At 41.2% G+C, this 22,439-nt stretch overlaps 1 protein-coding gene across 4 annotated transcripts in view; it reads left to right on the forward strand.

The window, feature by feature from the left end:
* Positions 1–22,439, forward strand: part of magi2a (membrane associated guanylate kinase, WW and PDZ domain containing 2a) — a 273,251-nt gene that overhangs the window by 202,313 nt on the left and 48,499 nt on the right. For all 4 annotated transcript variants that reach the window (XM_085385962.1, XM_085385963.1, XM_085385964.1 and 1 more), the window contains exons 7-9: positions 16,105–16,162; positions 17,129–17,247; positions 20,120–20,302. In XM_085385962.1, coding sequence (XP_085242088.1) covers positions 16,105–16,162; positions 17,129–17,247; positions 20,120–20,302 — 360 coding nt within the window. The remainder of the gene's footprint in view (positions 1–16,104; positions 16,163–17,128; positions 17,248–20,119; positions 20,303–22,439) is intronic.

Consider the following 22,439-nt stretch of genomic DNA (forward strand, 5'->3'; position numbering starts at 1 on the left):
CATACAACCAGATTCTGTCAAAATATGCGCAGAAATGTGTGCTCGGGTTAGGGTGCTCATTCCTGCATGTTCAAAGGAGCGTCAGCTTCAGTGAAGACAGAGCAGCTGACATCACAGGCGCCTTGTAGTTACATAACTCGCTCTATATTTCTCCCTCACTCTTTCTGCCTATATTTTTTCTCACCTCCACTCTCTACCTCTATATCCTCTATATCATCCTCTCTCCCTCGTGTCCTCGTGCCTCTTCTTTTTTGTTTTGGTTTTTTAAAAAAAAACTAGGACAGGCTTTTTACAGAACCTCCCTCTTTGCTTTTATTCCCACTCTCTCACTTAAAATTGCCTGGTTGTGTTTTTTTTTTTCTATCCTGCCAAATATTTGTTGGCCTGGAAAAAAATAAACTGAATGGGCCATACTCTTGGCTCACCTCTTTACTTATTCAGCTGGTTTTCTCCCTTTTATTTGCCTTCACAGGTAAAGAGAAAGAGAATTCCCCCGATAAGTAAACTAAAAGCAGTTTGTTCTCACTGTTTCTTCATGTTTAATTAGCTGTCAGTTTGTCCTATCTGGAGAAGATATGCTATATATCAGGGGAAGTTATACTACATACAGTATAACGTAGTGTATGAATAGACGCATAAATTGCAGGGAGGGATTATTACTCTGATCGTGCTTAATCGTATTACAGCGCCTCTTGTCTTTTGCCTCTGTGAATCCCAAAAGACGGGGCTCATGCATACAGAGGGCAGCAAACGCAGACAAGTAATTACATTCTGGTCATGTGAGGAGCTTCACGGCCAAACACACAAAGTTATTATCGTGTCTCACAGGCTAGCTTTGGGCTCACACTTCCTTCTTGTGCTCTCTCCAGGGGAACTAGCAGGACCAGCGTTTTACTCGTTTTTCTTTGCTTTTCTCACATCTGCAATTTAAAAAAAAAAAAAACGGCATCCAGTGCATGTATTTGTGTGTCCCTCCGATACTTCATCACTTCTGTCCAGATGGGACAGCGCTACTCCAGCCTGGGAAATGCCATCTCTCCTTTCGCTGTGATGTCAATTTAGCCAGCTCAGCGGGACTTTGTAGATCGATTTTGTGATTTTTGTGGGGTGCAGGGTGTTGTTTGTGAATGTGAAGACACACTCACCCTGCAGTGAGTGTGTGTGCACTTTTACAGGTGAGTTATTATAGATGGCGAAACGCAGCGCCCTCCTTCACCTTGAGCCTTTCTGCAGCAGTCGGGAGCGGAGTCGGAGGGGTTGGGGATGGCAGGCGTAGATGTCGACAGCATGATTGATGGGTGTATTTTGAGAACATCCCCAGCAGAGCATGCCTGAGGCCTGGAGATTGGATGCAAGGAAGACTGTGTGGCAGGTGTTTGTGTGACATGCAGCTTCTGAATTAAATGTCATTGTGTGAATAACAGTGTAAATACCAGCACTGCACTTTTTTTAAATTAGCATAAATAAACCTAGATGATATATACAATACTGCATTAAGGTAATTTATGTTGATTTATGATGATTTTAAGGATACCTTTAAGCATTATTATTTATTTTCTTTTGAAAAAATGAGACAAAAAGCAAAATGAACCTAAGACTGTGCCACAGAGCTTCCCTGGTGCCCAAAGTTATTAAAGGATACTGTCATGATAGCTGTGTAGCAGGCAGGATGAGGACCCAAAATGCAAACTCACGGACTCAGGGGATAAACTCAAAATCACAGCTTTAATGCTGGAAGGCAGATCACAAGAAATACAAAACTTAAACCGGGAACAATAACTAATACTTTCAGAGAGACACAGGGAAATCCACGCAGCTATGAGGGAGACTACGACACAGAACTGAGGGAGACGCAGACATAAATACACAGAGGGTTAACGAGGGAAGTGGGAGCACACGGGGAACACAGCTGACACAGATAATCATAACGAGACAGGGCAGGAGTGAACACAACATGACGCATACTGACGAGAGACTGTCAAAGTAAAACAGGAAGTACAGAGGTTCAGACAGGAGGAGAGAGCACGGGGAGAACACAGACATAACAGGCTGGGGAAAACATGGAATAAAACACGAAAGGGGACAAGGGCTCATGAATACATAGAGGGGCACACAGGGGGTGAGAGTCACAAAGGGAAAGCACACAGGGAACCACATAACAGGGCAACTCAGGAAACAGAACCTAAACAGGGAACTGAATACAAAAATACAAGAGAACTAAGAATACTGGGCCAACACGGCCCAGGACCATGACAGATACTAACAATCAAAAGGTCACACCGTTATATCCCTCCACACGGGTATTGAAGTTCAGGAAGTAGCAGAATATGACCCACATAATTCTGCTGCCCAGAATAGTCAGTAGTGCATTAAATGTGTACTACTCCACAGCAACGATCCAATGCATTATTTACTTTTGTTTGAGTAATGTTTGCTGCAAACTACACTGTCCGGCTATGATAGGAAAATACTGAGCCTTTTTTAAAAGTGGAGCTATATTTGTGTGCGTTCTATAAAAGATTTACTTCTTCAAAAGGAACTGTTGGGTTTGGGTCTGAGAGCCAAAAAGAGGGTAAAGAGCTGAGAGAAAGATTAATTTATAGACTTTTTAAACTCCATTTTCCTTTTTAATTCAAATATTCAGAGCCGATTTTAATACTTGAGATCGAGGTGGATGTCTTTGCAAAGTGTGAAAACTACAGGGAAGACCGGCATTGTTTTTGGACTTTCCACTATGATTTATGGTGGAAAGCACTGTGCTGCAAAGTTATTAATGGTTTTTTTCATTACCCATGGCCTACCATACCACGCCAATGGGTTTCTTTGATTTACAAAAGTAGCATTTCTTTGTAATGACAGTAGACTCACAGTTGCGCTTATTTTTCTTAACACATCTTTGGCTGTTCATCATCTGTATCGGAAATGGATGGTTCATTAAAGTTTAAAGCTTTCCGAGTGTACTTGCACTTTATTATGTTAAAAGAAGGATATAATTTGTATGGGTTATTATGCAGTGGTGGCACATTTTCTGTGGTCTATGAGGCAAAATAAGAGTGACACCCGTGATTTAGATGTCAAGTAAGCTCACTTTAAAGTGCTTTGTCTGTGACTTTTAAAAAAAGAACAGTACATAATTCTGCTGATTCAGGTCTGTGTTTGTTATGTTCTTCTGTACTTAGATATCAGTGTCAGATTAGGAACCAGTCAGATGCTTATCTGGGCAAATATCCATACAGCCAATCACACAGCAGCAACTTGTTGCATTTAGTCATGAAGAAATGGTCAAGACCTGCGAAGGTCAGACCAGCCATCAGAATGAGTAAGAATAGTTGGTCTGAGTATTTCAGAAACTGCTAATCTGCTGAGGCATTCTCAGATATTTTTAGATATCTCTAAGTCTGACAAAGAGAAAATATCCAGTGCAGCAGTTCTCTGGGTGAAAATGCCTTGTTGTGTGCCAGAGATCAGAGGAGAATCCTTCAAGCTGATAGGAAGGCTACGGTAACTCAAATTATGTCTCATGACAATAAACGTATGTAGAAGTGTACAGCACATCCGGTCTTGAAGCAGATGGGCTACAGCAGCAGACAACCACACCGGATGGCACTCCTTTCAACTAAGAGCAGGAAACTGAGACTACAATTTGCACTTGCTCACCAGGGGGTCTTGATTTGTGCTGTAGCATTTGGTAGGCAGGATCAGAATTTTTTTATAATCAGCATAAAAACATGGATCCATCCTGCCTTATATCAATGATTCGGGCGTAATGATGTTCTGGATATTTCTTTTGGTACACTTTGAGCCCCTTAGTACCACCTGAGTATCATTTTAATGCCACAGCCTACCTGAGTATTGCTGACCAAGTGCATCCCTCTGTGACTGCCGGGTACCCATCGTCTGATGGCTGCATTCATGTCACAAAGCTCAGATCATCTCAACCTGGTTTCATAAACATGAAAGTGTAACGGCTACAGTAGCAAGGTGTGCCTAATAAATGTCTGAGTGGATCATTTGATCTAAAATTAAGCATTTTTATATCAGTTAGTTTATACAAACTTGTTTACAGAGGTATGTGAACAAAGTCTACCCTAATACATTATTTTATGTTATTCACAGCATCCTGGAGGCTATAACGAAACACTATACTCTACATAATTACCTTGTTTAACACCTAACAAAAGGATTTCACAAATTTTTCTCTGACCCCAGCAGGATGAAAAAAGAGTGCTTCGGAGGGTAACGCTAGAAACAAAAAATAAAAAGGAGAAAGCGTGCGCTTGTCTGTTTGCAGCTGCATGCAGCTGTAAGTGTTTTTCCCAAAGAGTTTATCCAAATAAACCCGAACTTTGGAGACAACAGAGGAGGGGATAAGTGCCAGGTCACACTTCAGTACATCTCCTCCTGTCACTGGAATGCCCTGATAAGGTACAAGCTTGTGAATTCTGCTTTTTTTCCTCACTTTTATTCTACTGCTTAACTGTTGTCTGCTTGCTTTGAGTTAGAGACCAGTGAGACACTGAAGTAGAGCAAAGGAAAGGAGGGTTTCCACGCCACGCAGGTGCATTTAAAAGGAAAACAAGCTGTGGAAAAAATGGCAGCTCATTGAAATGGAGAAATATACAACAGAGGAAAACACTGCTGCCAGCAAGTGACACAATTAACTGATTTGCTGTCAAAGCCACGGCTGTTGCTTTGACTTTTCCTGTCACGGCGCAGATGTATTGGTTTATTAATCATCTTCTGAAAGACTGAGTAAACAATCTTTGCCCAGTAGGAAAAAAATATGTGTGGTATATATCTGTTGGACCCGCATGTGACAAATACAGCAGTAAATCATGAGCACATCACTGTGTATCAAACCCTGTCACAGCCTGTGTGGTTTTAAATCACTGTAAGCAGATTCAGCCGTATGATTAACTGACAGCTGTTAGAATGACTCAGCTTGTGCAGTTGTCCCCGGGGAGCCATAGCTTGTTGGCCATGTAGTCACAGAAACATATGCACATGCTGAACTACAAGTTTGCTGCACTGATAGTAAAGAGCCGCCAAAATTTAAACACTCCATGAAAGGCAGTGTAGTTGCTGGACTTGAAGTTCATGACTGATAGCAAGAAGATTCATAAAATTTGTGATGGGAGCAGCAGATCGCTTACTTGTGTGGAGCAAAGCACAACTATCCACCAGTGTGACGCACCGACTAAAGAAAAAAGGAGGGGGCGATTTGTCAGTAGATCGGTCTTATGGTCTCAGCTGGAGCTAGGATGTCAACAGCCCCTCAGCCCAAGTGCATCATGTCAAGAGGAGTTAGCTAATGCTAACATGGTGCCAAGCAAGCTGAGGACACATTTAGAAACCAAGCATCCTTTCTGTCAGGAGCACAGGAAGCAGGAGCTTTTTCTGGACCGTGTCAGTGTGTCTGATGAGTTGATGCAGGTGATTTCTCTTGTAGTGGAGCTTATTGCAAAATTTAAGAAAAAGTCATGCAAAGTTAAAAAGCTGCAAATGGGGTATCTAAAATGATTTTGTCTTTTAGTATACTGATAAGAAGTACTGCCAACATGTTTGTTGCATTAAAATTTTAGCTTACCCTTTGGTGTTTCTTAAGCATTTAACATTTGAAAACCACAGATCTAACTTCCAAAGCACAGACACTGACGCATTTCAGTTAGATTTTTTTGTTAAAGAAATAAAGTCCTGTAGAACGCACAGTTATTTTCTTTCCCTATAAAACATTTGCATGACAGTTTTTGCTAAAATCATTTAAACTTACATTGTTTAAATGCATTTTTAACTTATTGAACCTAGCATTAGCCCACAATTACAGTACATTGGGTTATAAAATCTGATCTCGACCGCATCATGGGATGACCCAGCTGATACCTTCCCGTACAGGCTGTGCCTCCGCAAGCCGCTTTGTAACCCACCTCCACCTTAGTCCTTTGCCCATGATTTTGTGTCCAAAGGAAAGTGTACCCCTCTGTTCAAGGACAGACAAAAAAAAGCCTTTTTATTACTTCACCTGAAGAAAGCGTGCTTCCACATAATAACTAGGATTTCGATTTTTCTGCTTCTGTGTGCCCCTCTGACAGACAGCACGTCCCTGTCTTTGTTAATATTTTTCATATCTACTATCATCGATGCTTGTTGTTTTCCGTACTGGAGGGTCTGGTTTCTTCCCTTCCAAACACAAGGGGAGAGCATGTCACCAAATGTAGATTACTGCAGATGGAATAACAATTTTCGCCTTTTTCAGTTTACCACCATATTAACAGTTTTTATCTTCCCTCTCTTTGTCGACTCATTGTTATATTCCTTGATGTGATATTCCTACACTTCCTGATCAAGGAAGAATAAGTTAGCAACCCCCACTTTTCCAGCCTCCTTTTTTTAAAATGCCTTCTGTTCTTCTGCTCTAGTGTGACAGAAAATGGTAAACTGCGCTTGTCTTGCAGGTGAGGCTTTTTCTGCTACGTCTTGTTTGACCATCAACAAGCCCAGAAAGTCTCAGAAATCATCCGACGGGGCCGGTAAGCAGCTCTCAAAGCGCACAGGCCCCCTTTGATTGCGGTTTTGATTATGACAGACAGGATAGTCATTATCAGCACAAAACTGTAGAGTATTTTTTTAAGTGCTGATTGGAGAGGCAGCCGAGTTCATGAATTATAGGTTAGACTGACTGAGAAAATATTGAGACTGAGTTCATCATCACTTTCAGGTCTTCTGAAAATATTCAGTTTCAGTCACAACCAAGTAGGTTTAGCTCTTTGTTGTTTGGTGGTTCCTGAGAGAAATAATGATGGCGGCGTTATGAAGAAAAAGACTTGAAGAGAGCAGGAAGACCTTCGCTTAGATATATACATTTACATAGACACGGTTCATTACATACTAATGTTTGAGTGTTAAATGTTCCTGATTTTTCCATTCAGGCTTTTAGTACTGCAAATTTCTGCTGAGCTTCACAGTGGGCCGTGGATAATCTTAAAATAAATGGCTCCGTTTTTCTGCAAACACCACTATTTATCATTTTGAACAAAGTGGGTGTTGAATTCACAGGTAGTCTAGTATATTAATGTTCAACTGAGCAAGTGGGCAGCAAGTTCTGTCCCTGCGACAAAAACAAATAGTGCTAATACCTTATTTCATCTGCCGAGACATGCTGGCTTTAAATGTGTGCACAATGTGGTTCTTCTTTCTGCAGTAGCTGATGTCTACAGTGGGATTTTTACCAGACAGGCAGAGTTTTTGTTGCAAGCCAAGTCAAGTCAAGTTGCAGTAGACAGATGCCAGGTAAAGGCTTAAAAAGGTTCAATAAGTTATCATATTTTTCTTTTTTTACACTTCTTTATATGCTTTACAAGTTGCTTTTTGCTTTTATTGTGAAATAGTCACAGGAAATGCTTTTATCAACCAGGTTAGCCTCACTGTTAAAAATGCATTTAAAAAAAAACAAGATGCTGATTATTTATTGAGGTTTTAAATATTGGAAGAGAATAGCTGTGCAAACAGCTGGCTGATGAGTACTTTGCTTTTACTCTGTAGCTCGGCAACCAAATTTTATGTGTCCTGCTAAGAGGCCAATTTATTGACTGACACCTTTATTAATGTGAGGTTGTTTGTTGAGCTCCACTGCAAACACAGTTGACAAAAAGCCTTGAACGTTGGCTTTAGTATTGAATGAAAGATACAATAAAAAGTGTTGAAAAAAGAAAGTATTTTTTTTACAGCTACAGTTAGGATGTGAAAATGTACAAGGCCTCTTTATCTTTAAAAAAAAAGTTATTTTATCTTAAAATAAAGCAATATGCAGATAAGTCGTTTCTTTGTATCTATAAAATGCTTTAAGGAGAAAATTATTTCTATCCATCATCCCTCTACCGCTTATCCGGGGCCAGGTTGCGGGGAGGGCAGACCTCCCTCTCCCCGGCCACCTCCTGCAGCTTGTCCGGGCGGGGGACCAAGGCATTCCCAGGCCAGCCGAGAGATTTAATCTCTCCAGCGTGTCCTGGGTCTGCCCCAGGGCCTCCTCCAGGTGTGACATGCCTGGAACACCTCACCCAGGGGGCATCCTTGTAAGATGTCCGAACCACCTCAACTGGCTCCTTTCGATGTGGAGGAGCAGCGGCTCTACTCTGAGCCCCTCACGGATGGCTGAACTTCTCACCCTATCTCTAAGGGAGAGGCCAGCCACCCTTCGGAGGAAGCTCATTTCTGCCGCTTTCATCCGCGATCTCGTTCTTTCAGTCACTACTGTAGGCACGTAGATCGACCAGTAAATTGAGAGCTTCTGCGGCCACAGCACCGTCTGTCAGTCTCACGTTCCCTTCTCCCGTCACTTGTGAACAAACCCCAAGATACTTAAACTCCTCCACTTGGGGCAGGGACTCATCCCTGACCTCCCTGAGAAAATTATCTGATTGATTTAAATAAGTATTTTATGTGTGTCTGTCTTTAAAACAGCGTGTGATTGGCTTTTTAGATGTTTTCATTAAGCATTAAGCAGTTGAACCTCATACCTAATACAGTTACCTGTTTCTTTTTTAGCTGACAGTTGGTGATGGGTTTCAGGCTCAGTTGTGCAGTTAAACCTAATATTAGAAGTCACTTCAGTCACTGGACATAAAGTTAATTGTCTCTTCACACGTTTGCACATTTGTGACTTCTGCCTGTAATTTAAGGATCTATTACCACTTGTTTCAGACTTCTTCTTGGTCTGACTATATATATATATGGGTTCACTGTTATGTTTAAGAATAAACTTAGCCTTAATCAGATGCCTCCCTTATGTAAAAAGTGTCTTGGATGATCTAGTTGTCTTATTGTGATGGATAAAAATAAAAGTATTAAAAGCTTTCACAGAGCTGCAGGGAATGTGCCTCTGAATACAGACCAGGTGGCAATTCAAAAAGAAGCTGAAATAATTAAGCCGGTATTGTAGTATTGAAACAGCTTCTTTGTCGTCCGTGGCCTTTCATACACTTTTCAGCTTAAATTTGAAGTTTAGAGAATTGATGCTGGGCTGCTACTTACAAAGAATGCAATCTGCAGTAGGTAAGTCTAAGCTTTTGCGACAACAACGGTCCATTTATTTCTTGTTAGATCTTTATATATTGTGTATTTCATTGAATTATTGAGCTGATTTTGTGTTCTCAAATGTGTTTTTCATACCTTCTGTCAGTTAGTGGACTTTGTGCCAGTGTTGATCAGTAGAAACGTACATTAATCAGCTGAGAGAAGTTTCTCCCAGTAGGTTCAGTGATCGAGCCTGAGCCTGAGCCCTCGAGTGGGCTGCATTCAAAGGTGACATGATAGATGAAGCCCTGTGCAGTGCACTATCCGGTAAGACAGAACTTTAATTTTTGGTGACTACAAAAGGCTCAGGGCACTGAAAATGATTCAGTTCACCTTGTTTGCTTTTCAAAAGGTGGAAAAATGAAAGAATGGGGGGGGAGAATGGGGGGGGGGGCAAGAAACAAGGTCCTGGTGAATCCCTGCGGTGTTTGAGGGCTGTGTGGTTCGCCACCTTCTTTGTAAGACCAAATTGGAAAAAGTAGAATAAAAAATACACTTGTGAGCGTGAAACCTGACTTCAAAAAGTTTTGGCGAGACTGCATGTGGTAAGGTAATGTAAGATAGAAGGATACTTTTGGAAGGACGAAAGCGAGAGAAAGAGGAAAGAGAAAGAGAGATTATGGAGCATAATAGTGGCAGAAAATATGGGAAGATGCCAGGATACCTCCTGCTGGTAGTAAGAGGCGCTCCACCTGTGACTGCAGGATGAATGTGGTGGCATGACTAGCAGTCGTAAACATTTTTCCCCTCGCTTCAGGGCTTCATAATAAGAGCTCCTACCTGAAAATTCTACACTGGCTTGACATTTCCTTCCACTGATAAGAAGCATTGGTTTTATATTGCATACACACACACACACACACACACACACACACACACACACACACACACACACACACACACACACACACACACACACACACATTCGCCCAACTTGTCCCTAGGAGTGAGTGCTTCATTGCAGGCTGCTGACAAAGAGGTTATAGACTACACTCAGTGGAGCCAGACAAAAGAAAGCGAGCAAAGAGACAATCCTCCTAAGTTCAGCATTTATCATCATGCTGCACAGTAACAAAAACAGCACTGCAGTGTGGGCGCATTTGTGTAAAGCATGTAAGGCACTGAGGCCATAATACCACATGAACACATTAAACAAAGACTATGTAAGTAATGCTGAATTATAGCCAGTAATCACAAGTAGCAGCTAGCAAAGACATTAAAACAGTAAAGAAAAGTGTTTAAGTCTGCAAACTGACTTCCCCTGTTTCATAAGGTTTATTCGCTAAGAGAGGAGGTAAATAACTATCATTGGAAACGCATGAATCCGTTCCCTTGAATTGATTTGGGAGTAAAATGATTTTGCTGCAAGGAAGTCTTATCAGCAAGAAACATGAGTAATCAGGGAATCAGAGAGATATAAACATTTGTTATCAACAGTTAGTTTAGACAATCTACAACCCCAATTCCAAAAAAAAGTCGGGAAGTTGTGCAAAATCTAAAATAAAAACTGAACACATTGATTTGCAACTCTCAATATTTTATTCACAATAAAACACAGAAAACATGTCACATTTTTAAACTGAGAAAATGTAGAAGTTTAATAATAAATTTGGTTATTTTGAATGCCTCACTAGTTGGTTACTTGGCACTAAAAAGAAAAAGCTAAAGAAATCTTTTGCAGCTGATTACAATAATTGGCAACATGACTGGGTACAAAAGGAGGATCTTAGAGGCAGAGGTTCACCGATCAGCAAAAAGCTGTATCTACAAATTCAGAAAAATGTTCCTCAAGAGAAAATTGTGAAGAGTTTGAATATCTCATAATATACAGTACATAATTTCATCAAAAGACTCGAGATTCAAGACTCTAGAGAAATCTGTGTCCAAGGGCAAGACAGAAAATCAATGTTGGATGCCTGTTTTCATCTGTCCCTCAGTGGCACTGCATTATTCTGCATGATTTTATTGCTACATGGGCTCAGGACTACTTCCAGAAATCACTGTCTGTGAAGACAGTTAACCATGCCATCCACAAATGCAGGTTAAATCTCTGCCATGCAAAGAAGAAGCCATATGAGAGCATGATCCAAAAACGTCACCATCTTCTCTGAGCCAAAGCTCATTTAGAGGGGATGGAGGCAAAGTGGAAAACTGCTCCATGGTCAGACAAATCAAAATTTAAAATTCTTTCTGGAAAACATGGACAGCAATAAAGAGGAAAAGGACCATTTAGCTCGTTATCTGCGCTCAGTTAAAAAGCCTCCGCCCCGACGTCTAGCAGCTTGCACATCTAGAAAGGCACCATCAGTGCTGAGTGATACACTATAGTGCCAAAAGTATTCACTCAGCCGTCCAAATCATTGAATTCAGGTGAATCACTTCCACAGGTGTATAAAATCAAGCAGCTAGTCATGCAGACTGCTTCTACAAACGTTTGTGAAAGAATGGGTCGCTCTCTGGAGGTCAGTGAATTCCAACAAGTCATGAAATTTGCTTTTAGTGGTTTTTCTCAACAGCAGTAAACATCGGCATCAGATTCAAATAGTGCTAATTTTTTCTTAACCCTTTATTGCTAAGTGTTTCTCATTTTTTTTATGTTATTGTGAGGTTTTTTGAGACCTTTACGTCATTACTGGGATTTTTCTTTCCTGAAAAAAATAATTCATGTAAATTAATAAATTAATGTAGCAAATGTAGCAAAAATATACAAATGTATGTAAAATAATATTTCTTTTTTTTTTTTTAAGTTTCTCAGAAGGTTCAATAAAAAAAATTGCATTTTCTGGCAATTATTTTGTAGTTCAGGCTTAAACTATTTAAACATCTGATTTGTCACTTTCATAGTTTGGGTAAAATATTTCTTTAGGAGATATTTACTTTCTATTTATATTTTCTGTGCTTTGTAGCTATCTCGTTTCCAGTGACTCCATTATTTTACTACTTGTGTATTTTTACCCTCAGACTTTAGTGCTATGTTGCTGTGTTGCCAGATTTTAGTGTTTGAGAACTGTTGTCAGAAATGAGTCAAAAGAATAATAATAAGAGCCAAGTTTTAATAAAATCAAACTATCCTTAACAGAGAATCAATTTGTCTTCTTCTCGTTATTGAAGCCAGGGACTGTTTTTGTTTCTGTAAATATTCTGTGGACGTTTTAATAGAAAAGCTTTTCATTAGAAGAGTGCTGGGATGCATGACTGAGTCCTTTGATCTCCTGTGTGTGTGTGTGTGTGTGTGTGTGTGTGTGTGTGTGTGTGTGTGTGTGTGTGTGTGTGTGTGGAAAATAACTAAAGGGGTTATACCTCTGAACATGAGTGTAAAGTAAGTAATATAATTTGTATGTACTTTGTATACAGGTGTGTAGAACTTAGCAAAGGTCTAGTTAAAAAAACAAAAACATTAACTCTATGAAATGTTGCTGTTCACAGAAGGAATTCCCATGGGCTGTCAACCTGCTCACAGCACTGCTGTATCACTCACAACCGTGTGCGCGTGCGCGTGCAGGAAAAAATAGTGCATCTTATGAAACTTTAATCATTTGTTTGGAGGAGATGGGGGCATGGGTACAGAGAGGCATATGGCACGTACACTCCTTAGCATTGGTGCAATAGTGCTGTCTGCTACAGAGGAGCAGTATGCACTCAATCGAGTCTGCTAACTAGGTCAAGGGGTGATATTTAACACACTGAACAGAGTGACCATAGATTGTATCATATCTTTGGTGAATCCCTGTTTATGTGTCTTTGTCACAAGCTGCAGTCGTGCCTACAACAAGCTGCAAAGTCCAGGAGAGCCTGAGGTGCTTTAGTTCTCCCTCTGGTTGCCTCCCTTTCTGATTAGGAAGCATTTTCTCTGCTGTTATCTCTGCTCTCATCCTGATTAACTTTGCATTGTCACTAATCAAAGCTGGTCTGAATCTAAGCCGAGCAGGACCGGAACACACTGTCCCCGAGCTCCACGCTAGATTCAGCTTAGATTCTATTTCAGTACGAGCCTCTAACAGTGAGTACCCAAGCTGGTATTCAATGATTACAATATTATGCTAAAATTCTGCAGTCTACATGTGGGAATATGTTTTAAATGCTAATTGCTCATATCCTGGAAAGCAAAGGGGGGAACTCCTTCTAGGCATTTTTTTAAGAGATGTGTTCTGCCAGTGAGCTGTTGGTATAGAAAAGAGGAGATGGGGCAAAACTTTCAAAGTCCTGTCCGGTATGACCGATAACTGTCAGAGCTGGAAGGAAGATCTCCTTTGATCACTGCAGCGTGTTCTGCAGCACATCTCACGTATAGAAAGAGGCCAAGGTGCACTCACTCTGTTCAAAAGTTATACACCACTTTGTGTAAAAAAGTAAAGCTCTCAGTCTGACCAGGTAGTCAATGCCAGCTGTTACAACTGCTTTTTTAGGCATTGCCAAAATCTTGTTTTGACATTTATGGATCATTTATCAATTCTAGAAGATTAATCACAAAGGGGATTTTCAGATTGTTCTTTCCTGCGAGGTTACATTTGTTGCTTTGAGTGATATTCCCAAACATGTATTGCATGGATTTCCTCTCGTTATAAAAAGTTATACACATTATACTTTTCATTTAGAAGTGTTAGATGAAGGTTTTCGTTTGTCAGCGCAACGAGGTCCTCCAAATCGTAGCGTTTCAATTTAATTTTGCTCGTTAACTCATAATGTTCTCATTTAATTAGGTTTTTCTGTGGTAAATCCATCCAATGTTGTTCTGTGGAGGGTTTGGTGGGCATGACTCACATCTGTTGTTTTGGCCTCTGTGGCAGTTTGAGAGTTCAGGTGATTTGGGTTTTGTTTTTTTTAGAAATGGAGATACATTTTAGGTTCAGTTGAAATTAGCTTCCTGCAAATATCATCCCAGAATACATATCATTAAATATATTTGCATATATTTTATGTGCTGTTAACTCATAGTCTGTGTTTTATGTATAGACTGTATATAAAATATGAACAACGCTACAGTGACTTACGCCACCTGGTTTGTGAACTTACATTTTGATGCTTTGACTTTATCTTAATGGTCTTGATGGAGCCATTTGCCACCCTGAGATGATGGAGTTCTTAATTATCAAGCAAGCTTGGCTATCCAGGTTCATCTGTAGACTGCGAAGTTTCATCACACAGACATACATATCTGCTAATTAGATTAAGTAACGGACTAATAAAATGCTGGAATCTCCTTCACTTAAACTGGGCTGTAAATTAACACATATTACCACAAAGCTCCAGTACACCATAATAATAACAGGAAGGGAAATACAGGAATATTATCTATGGAGACCAAAGGTATTTCATTATACCTGACTTAAACACGTTTCTGTCTTTTACACAGGCATACAGGCTCTGTTATAGGCACTGAGGCAGGTATTTCTTGGGCCCTTGCCTGCTTTCATACTGGACGGGCCACAGGCTAACACATAGGAAAAAAGCAACCATTCACACTCAAATTCACACCTACGGGCGGTTTAAAATCGTCCATTAGCTTAACCCCATGCATATCTTTGGACTCTGAGGGGAAGCGGAAGTACCACCAGAGTAGTAGAGCAAAGTCCTGCTGACCTGGGGGGAACATGCAAACTCCATACAGAGAGACTGCTGCGAGGCAACAGTGCTAACCACCGCACCACTGTGCTGCCCTATCATACAGCAGCAATCAATAATATCAATAGCATCATCCCCACGTTTGATTAGCACCATGGACAGCAACTGCAGTTAGAGGTTGGGGAATGGACACATTTAGTCAAGCTTACCAGGCTACATTAACAGAAAGACAACTGTAATGTCTGCAAGCATGGAAGAAAACAGAGAAGCCCATTAACAACAGGTCCTCAGACTGACAAGCTAATCTGTTTATAGAATTCATGATTCAACAATCATTTCTAATGGAGCAGCTTCTACATATATCACACATATATATTACAGTATGAACGCAGCAAGTATGCCTGCCATGTAATCCAGAGATGCTCGTTGGATATTTATGTCAACCGGGCCTCCCCTACCTTCTGAGCCCTTGGGAAAGTTACACCTTTATGGCACATTTATCCTCCCTGCATTGGTCGCTTCGCACGCTGATGATGACATCGTCAAGCAGCCACAATCATTTAAGCTCGCCGTTATGGCGCTTTTGTCCATTTGTAATCTTCTCCAGACTGCTGCAGAAATCTTCCTCCATGAGTTCCGTCTCATCTGGGAATACTTGTGCTTCCATATGCACGTGTCATATAAATGTCAGTCACAGGGTTTGAATCAATTGTTGTGCCAGCCTCAAGTGGCCACTCATGGAACTGCAGTTTTTTATTAGTTCTGTGCTGGCTGCATTGCTTACACCAAGAGTTTGCTCTTTAATTAATATGTCATTTAGATGCTTATCACAAGTGTTGTATTGTTTGATATGACATTTACAATATCTGTGATGTACTGTTTATTATTGGGAACTTAAGCCAGTCCCTAACTCGTGACATTTGGAGGTGAAATGAGAGTAAAACTTCACTAAAATGTTGAGATATAATACCCTGACAGTTTGTGCTCATTCTAGTTTTATTCTGTTAATTTATGGAAAATGTTCCCATATTTTTAAAGTATATTTACAGCCTGGTGAAGATGCAGGACATAAATATTTTACCGATTTAAATTCAGCCACTAGATCTAACAGCGTTTGGTGCAGTTTTACAACTTTTTTCTGAAAGAAGTTTGCATTTGATGCACGTCAATGTGACAAGTTGCAAAGGAAACATAGCTAGATTTTAATCTTGTGTCTTATTGCCATAAGTTATTTTTTTTTTATAAAAGATGAAATTTCCAAAATATAGATGAGAAATAATCCTTCCAGTTATCATGCTAATGTACCATCAAATCACTGACGATTACCAAACAGTAAAATGGCACTGTAAACTTAATCTGCCACGGACATTTTTTCATGCAACATCAACATGCTGATGCAAGTTCACTGAATAAACAAGTCCTTCATTATCGCTTCTGTTCTTTTTGTTGTTGTTGTTGTTGTTTTTTTAACAGAGCTTCCGTACGGCTGGGAGAAAATCGATGACCCCATTTACGGCAGCTACTATGTCGAGTAAGTTCAGTACATCTTTAATACATAATGACTTGCTTTTGATTTTCAGCATCACCCGCTGGTGTCGCATTAATCATATTTATTAGGAGCAAACTGGCGATGTAGCCAGAAAAGAGTTACTCTTAATGTCTGCTTGCTGACGGCTCACTGTTTGTTTGCAAGTTTATGTGCTTATCTGTAGCCCTGATCGTGCATCTGAATGCTACAGAGGAACTGCTGCAGTGGCCTGTCCTCTGTATTGAACTGCACGTCCCCTCTCTGTTTCAGGGGTGCCTTTTTTTTCTTATTTTTTGTGGCTGGATGCTTTCCACTCTGGGGCACTGTGATGCTGCTCTATTTTTAGACTGGCAGGGGGAATTCATTTGGCTTGAGTTTGCTTTAAAAAACCTGCAGAGTGACACTTGAATACACTCTGCCTTATATACTGCGCATCCCTCTCGAGATGCTCTTTGTGTCTTAAAAGATAAGGAGAGGAGAGAACGTTGGTGTGTGTGTGTGTGTGTGTGTGTGTGTGTGTGTGTGTGTGTGTGTGTGTGTGTGTAGTCTTAAATATGGAGAGAAGTATCTAATGATGACTAATTATTTCACACTGGCAAATTACAGCATTTGTAGTCAGTGACTATCTCCCCCCTGTACATACTAAATTAAGATCAACGTAGGACATTAAAGGAAATCGCTGTTCCATGTGCAGGGTTACTCCCAGTCACTGATTCACATAATTCTGGTTACAAGACGAGTTGAATTACGGAAGAAATCAATCGTTTGTTCTTTTTTACTCAGCAGAACTGTTCTGCGGCTGTTACATAATCTGGGAACTGGCCATTCAATTAATCATCATAGTTATGGCTGCTGTAGTGCTACGTTTGTTAGATCTGATCTTTTCCAAGAAGGGGTTGAGATAGGTGTGCTGGTGTAGTGTGAGATCTAAAATCTCCTCTCTTTTTTTTTCTGGTGTTATCATCTCAGTCATATAAATAGAAGGACCCAGTTTGAGAACCCAGTCCTGGAAGCTAAAAGGAGACTCCAGCAGCAGCAGATGCAAAGCCAGGGCCTGTCCTCGCTGCCCCTTCCCACCATCTACAGAGGTAAGAACGGCCTTTGGCTTTATGGGAAATTATTAGTAGGGTATATATATCCATTTATTAATTACTTGTGTATTAAGAGATTAATATTGCACTATAATTAAGGAACATTTATAAAGATATCTGTTAAAAAACTCCATTCTGTGTTTATTATTGTGCTTCAGAAAGCCTCTCAAGAGCTTTAATGATAAAAGCAGATGCAGGAAAATTCTCTTAATACCTTCAATTACACATGCAAATGCTGGGAAGGTGCTTTAATGAATGTGATTCATTCTAATTGTCAAACTAATGATAAACAACATGAAATAAAATAAATTCAGTATTTGAGCCCTAATTCTTCTAGGTCCACTTGCGTGTTAATTTTTGGAGTCCTTTGCAGGTGTTGTTCAAAGCATCTTTAACAACAAAGTTTTGGGGTTGAGTTTTTAAGTTGATTCTGTTAATGCAATCCCAGACTAAGTCCACCATGTTCAGATCAGAGCTCTGTGAAAGCCAGATCCCCTCTTAGAGCACCCCTTGGAGACTGGAGCAGACTTTTCAGGCAATATATAAAGCTAATATATAAACAGTAATTTATCTAATCAGAACAATCTTTGTGTAAATGTAAATATAACTGACAATGACAGGCTTAAAACACCTGTCAGTAAGTGAAAATTCATGTGTGCTGGACACAAAATACATAAAACCCAGGATCTGAAAAGGGGCGACTCCTTCTGGTTGCATAACCAGTCTAATTTTAAAAAGTCTATAAGGAATTGACCATACTTTTAATTTAATTTATGAACTCGGTAAAGAATTTTTTTGATGAGTTTATAGTCTCGATGGATATATTTAAGTCTTGTTAAAAACAATGTGGAGTTTAATTTGTGAATTATCCTCCCAAATAGATAAATACAGATAATAATAAAGCAGATTATGTTTTAGTATACACTGACCTTAAGACTGATCTTATGTATCACATCCTGTATCACAAAACAAAGATGTTAATTTCCCAGATATGAATTTCTAGGCTTGAAAATGAAGCAGGGTGGCAACGTAACAAGGTGTTAAGCCCCTCATCCTTGAATATTATGTCCAACAGTGCTGCAATCACTAACACTTTCAAACAACATAAAATTATTTGAATAGATGTAGCAAACTATTTACGCACTGATGCAATTTTATATAGCCATGGCCTTAGAGATACACACAAGGTCATATAATCAGGAAAGCTGCATGTACGAGTAAAAAGCTGTTTGAAAGAAAAAGTAAGAAAAAACATGCATGTTACCAAAAAATAATGTTAATTTTTTTCCCCAAAGGCTTTACTCATAAAGATTATTTTTATAGTGATTGACGGTAGGATATATCAGTCAGTTCACACCTATGCCTCATTAAAACAGTGGGTGGAATGCATTTTGGTCAGACTAATAATACTTATTGCCATATAAACAGACGTCTTCCAAAGAGAACATGTGGGTTTCAGGGTGATTCACTGTTTTGTTTAATGACTGGTTACCTGATTCTGCTCTCTATCAGTTTGTTACAGTAGGATGTGTACTGCTAGAAAAAACTGTCTGGATCCGAGAAGTGGAGGTTTGTTTCTGTAGTGATGTTGTTAGTCGCGACTCTGAGTGAAGAGCCTGTTTCTTTTGTTCAGTCCAGTGAGGCTCTTTTTCCTCCTCTCTACCCACTTCTGCCTCCTCCTTCCTTCTACTCCTTCTTTTCCCTTCAAACTTTGACACCAGTGGAGGATGCCAGCCCCTGTGCCACCCTCCCCAGATCCCCCCACGTCCAGGTCGGCCCGGTGCCCGAGCGCTGCCATAGCCTCAGCGACCTCTCCCGCTCGCCAGCTCTGGGCTGCAGGACTGCTTCGTATACCAAATCCTCCTCTGCCGATGTCTCCCCGCTCCGGCGTGTTCTGACTCGGCGGATGAATATGTGCCCCAATCACAGGCAGAAACAGCGGCCTCTTCACACATCCGCCTGCGCTGTAGTGCTAGAGCAGCCAGTCTGTAGCCCCTACTCCCTGTGGCACTTTGTCAGTAAGTAGGCCAAGAAAGATGCACAGGAGGCTGACTCTTCGCTTGTTTGACGCACTGTAAGCATGGTAACTGGCAGGCAAGCTTGTTCCCTTGAGGTAGTTTTTGTGCAGTGACCATGCCCTGTCACCTGCCCTATCACCTGGGAAGAGCAGGTACAGAGGGGCATCGCTTAGTCTGGACCAGTGACTGCTTACAAAGGATGCAAAGTTGCACGCTAGCCATGTCTCTTTTCCGAGTCAAAAAGATGAGGGACTTGGTTAAGTGTGACTAAGCTTGTTGGCAGAGATCCTCTCATTCCGACTCCAGGCGCTCCTCCATCAGAAAATTTCCCAGCTCTTCCTCCTTCAGAAATCTCCCAGTTCTTCCCTAACCTCCCTGAGCATCTTCTCCTGGAACTGATCCCTGATTGGCAGCATGGCATTTGCTGAATTTTGTTGCTTTCTTTGCAAATTTGGGATGGAACTGAAGAAACTGCACCACTGTGGCTGTCTGCACCTCTTCTGCCCACTGTGTCCCAGCATGGGAGGCGAGGACAGAGTGTCAGTTTAGTGTATTTTAGGTGTGCCAAGAGGGACTTGGATTGCATTGGTGCCCTGCACGGGAGGCAAAACGTTTGACCCACACCTGCATCTTTCAATACCGCCTTTGTCCGAGTGTGCTGTTTTGCTACTGTGGTCATACCCTTCCAGTTTTCCTGTGGCTACACCCGTATCTTATTGAATAAGCTTTGCCCTTGCCCCCCACCCTGTGAGCGCAGCCCCTGCACCAGCTTTTAGGGCCTTTTAGTGATTGCAATAAAACTTATAGGGAAAGACATTTTATTTAATTTTCTTGTTTTTATCCTTTTGTAGAGAAGCCGCTGTTCACGCGGGACCCCACCCAGCTGAAAGGCAGTTTCTTGTCCACATCACTCCAAAAGAGCAACATGGGTTTTGGCTTCACTATCATTGGAGGGGATGAGCCCGATGAATTCCTCCAGGTCAAAAGCGTTATCCCCGATGGGCCCGCCGCAGCAGATGCAAAGATGGCTACAGGTAAGCTTCAGGCGTGACTGACACACAAACTGAGAGAGAGGCTATTTTCACTGAATCACTTTTCTTTACCTGTAGCTAACCAGGAGCTCTCTTGAGGCAGTGTTAAGTACGTAATCTATAGCCGTATTCACACACAGACACCAAACAATGATCTCTGCTCAATAAACTAGAAGCTGAAGGTCACGTAGATAAGTTATCCTTGCAAATTTAAAATAATGGCATTTCTCATGGCTGGCATGCATTTGCACACGATCGCGCTCACAGATTGTTGCAGAGAAGAGCAATTATATGTGGCCTTTCTGCTTGCAGTATCTATTCTATATATCAGCATGCAGTGAAAGAAATGAGGTCAGCCTTTCTTTCAGAGTGCAGCCTAAACAAAGTCAAATAAAAGCTCATTAAAGCAGCACACAGTATAGTATCTATTTCACAGCAGTACTTACCTGAGCTCCCCTTGAGTTTTTTTGTTGTATAGAACTTTGTGCTTGTAATGATATTTCAAAGGGAACGCAGCTAATTGCATGCCAGCTTCAAAAACCTGACATTATGAATGATACAGAATTATACTGCCAGTAAAAGGAGCTCTACCCCAGTCGGCTGCAGTTTTTGCTTCTTGCATGTCAGTGCCGTCCTTTCATATTCTTCCACTTATTTGATTCAGGGTCACAAGACACGCTGAAGCCCATCCCAGCTGTCACAGGGCGAGAGGCAGGGTATGCCACAGATATTTCACCAGGCTAATGCAGGGCTAGCAGAGAGGGACATACAACCATTCAAACTCACATTCACACCTGATGCTTTATATCCATTTACACTGTTTTGGTTTGAGTTTTATAGATAGAGATATGTACAGTGGGGCAAAAAAGTATTTAGTCAGCCACCGATTGTGCAAGTTCCCCCACTTAAAATGATGACAGAGGTCAGTAATTTGCACCAGAGGTACACTTCAACTGTGAGAGACAGAATGTGAAAAAAAAAATCCATGAATCCACGTGGTAGGATTTGTAAAGAATTTATTCGTAAATCAGGGTGGAAAATAAGTATTTGGTCAATAATAAAAATACAACTCAATACTTTGTAACATAACCTTTGTTGGCAATAACAGAGGTCAAACGTTTACTATAGGTCTTTACCAGGTTTGCACACACAGTAGCTGGTATTTTGGCCCATTCCTCCATGCAGATCTTCTCGAGAGCAGTGATGTTTTGGGGCTGTCGCCGAGCAACACGGACTTTCAACTCCCGCCACAGATTTTCTATGGGGTTGAGGTCTGGAGACTGGCTAGGCCACTCCAGGACTTTCAAATGCTTCTTACGGAGCCACTCCTTTGTTGCCCGGGCGGTGTGTTTTGGATCATTGTCATGTTGGAAGACCCAGCCTCGTTTCATCTTCAAAGTTCTCACTGATGGAAGGAGGTTTTGGCTCAAAATCTCACGATACATGGCCCCATTCATTCTGTCCTTAACACGGATCAGTCGTCCTGTCCCCTTGGCAGAAAAACAGCCCCATAGCATGATGTTTCCACCCCCATGCTTCACAGTAGGTATGGTGTTCTTGGGATGCAACTCAGTATTCTTCTTCCTCCAAACACGACGAGTTGAGTTTATACCAAAAAGTTCTACTTTGGTTTCATCTGACCACATGACATTCTCCCAATCCTCTGCTGTATCATCCATGTGCTCTCTGGCAAACTTCAGACGGGCCTGGACATGCACTGGCTTCAGCAGCGGAACACGTCTGGCACTGCGGGATTTGATTCCCTGCCGTTGTAGTGTGTTACTGATGGTGACCTTTGTTACTTTGGTCCCAGCTCTCTGCAGGTCATTCACCAGGTCCCCCCGTGTGGTTCTGGGATCTTTGCTCACCGTTCTCATGATCATTTTGACCCCACGGGATGAGATCTTGCGTGGAGCCCCAGATCGAGGGAGATTATCAGTGGTCTTGTATGTCTTCCATTTTCTGATGATTGCTCCCACAGTTGATTTTTTCACACCAAGCTGCTTGCCTATTGTAGATTCACTCTTCCCAGTCTGGTGCAGGTCTACAATACTTTTCCTGGTGTCCTTCGAAAGCTCTTTGGTCTTGGCCATGGCGGAGTTTGGAGTCTGACTGTTTGAGGCTGTGGACAGGTGTCTTT

This window comes from Rhamphochromis longiceps, linkage group LG17 (genome assembly GCF_057381845.1).
Source record: "Rhamphochromis longiceps isolate RC_006_pf linkage group LG17, R_longiceps_female_GT1.1, whole genome shotgun sequence".
NCBI lineage: Eukaryota > Metazoa > Chordata > Actinopteri > Cichliformes > Cichlidae > Rhamphochromis > Rhamphochromis longiceps.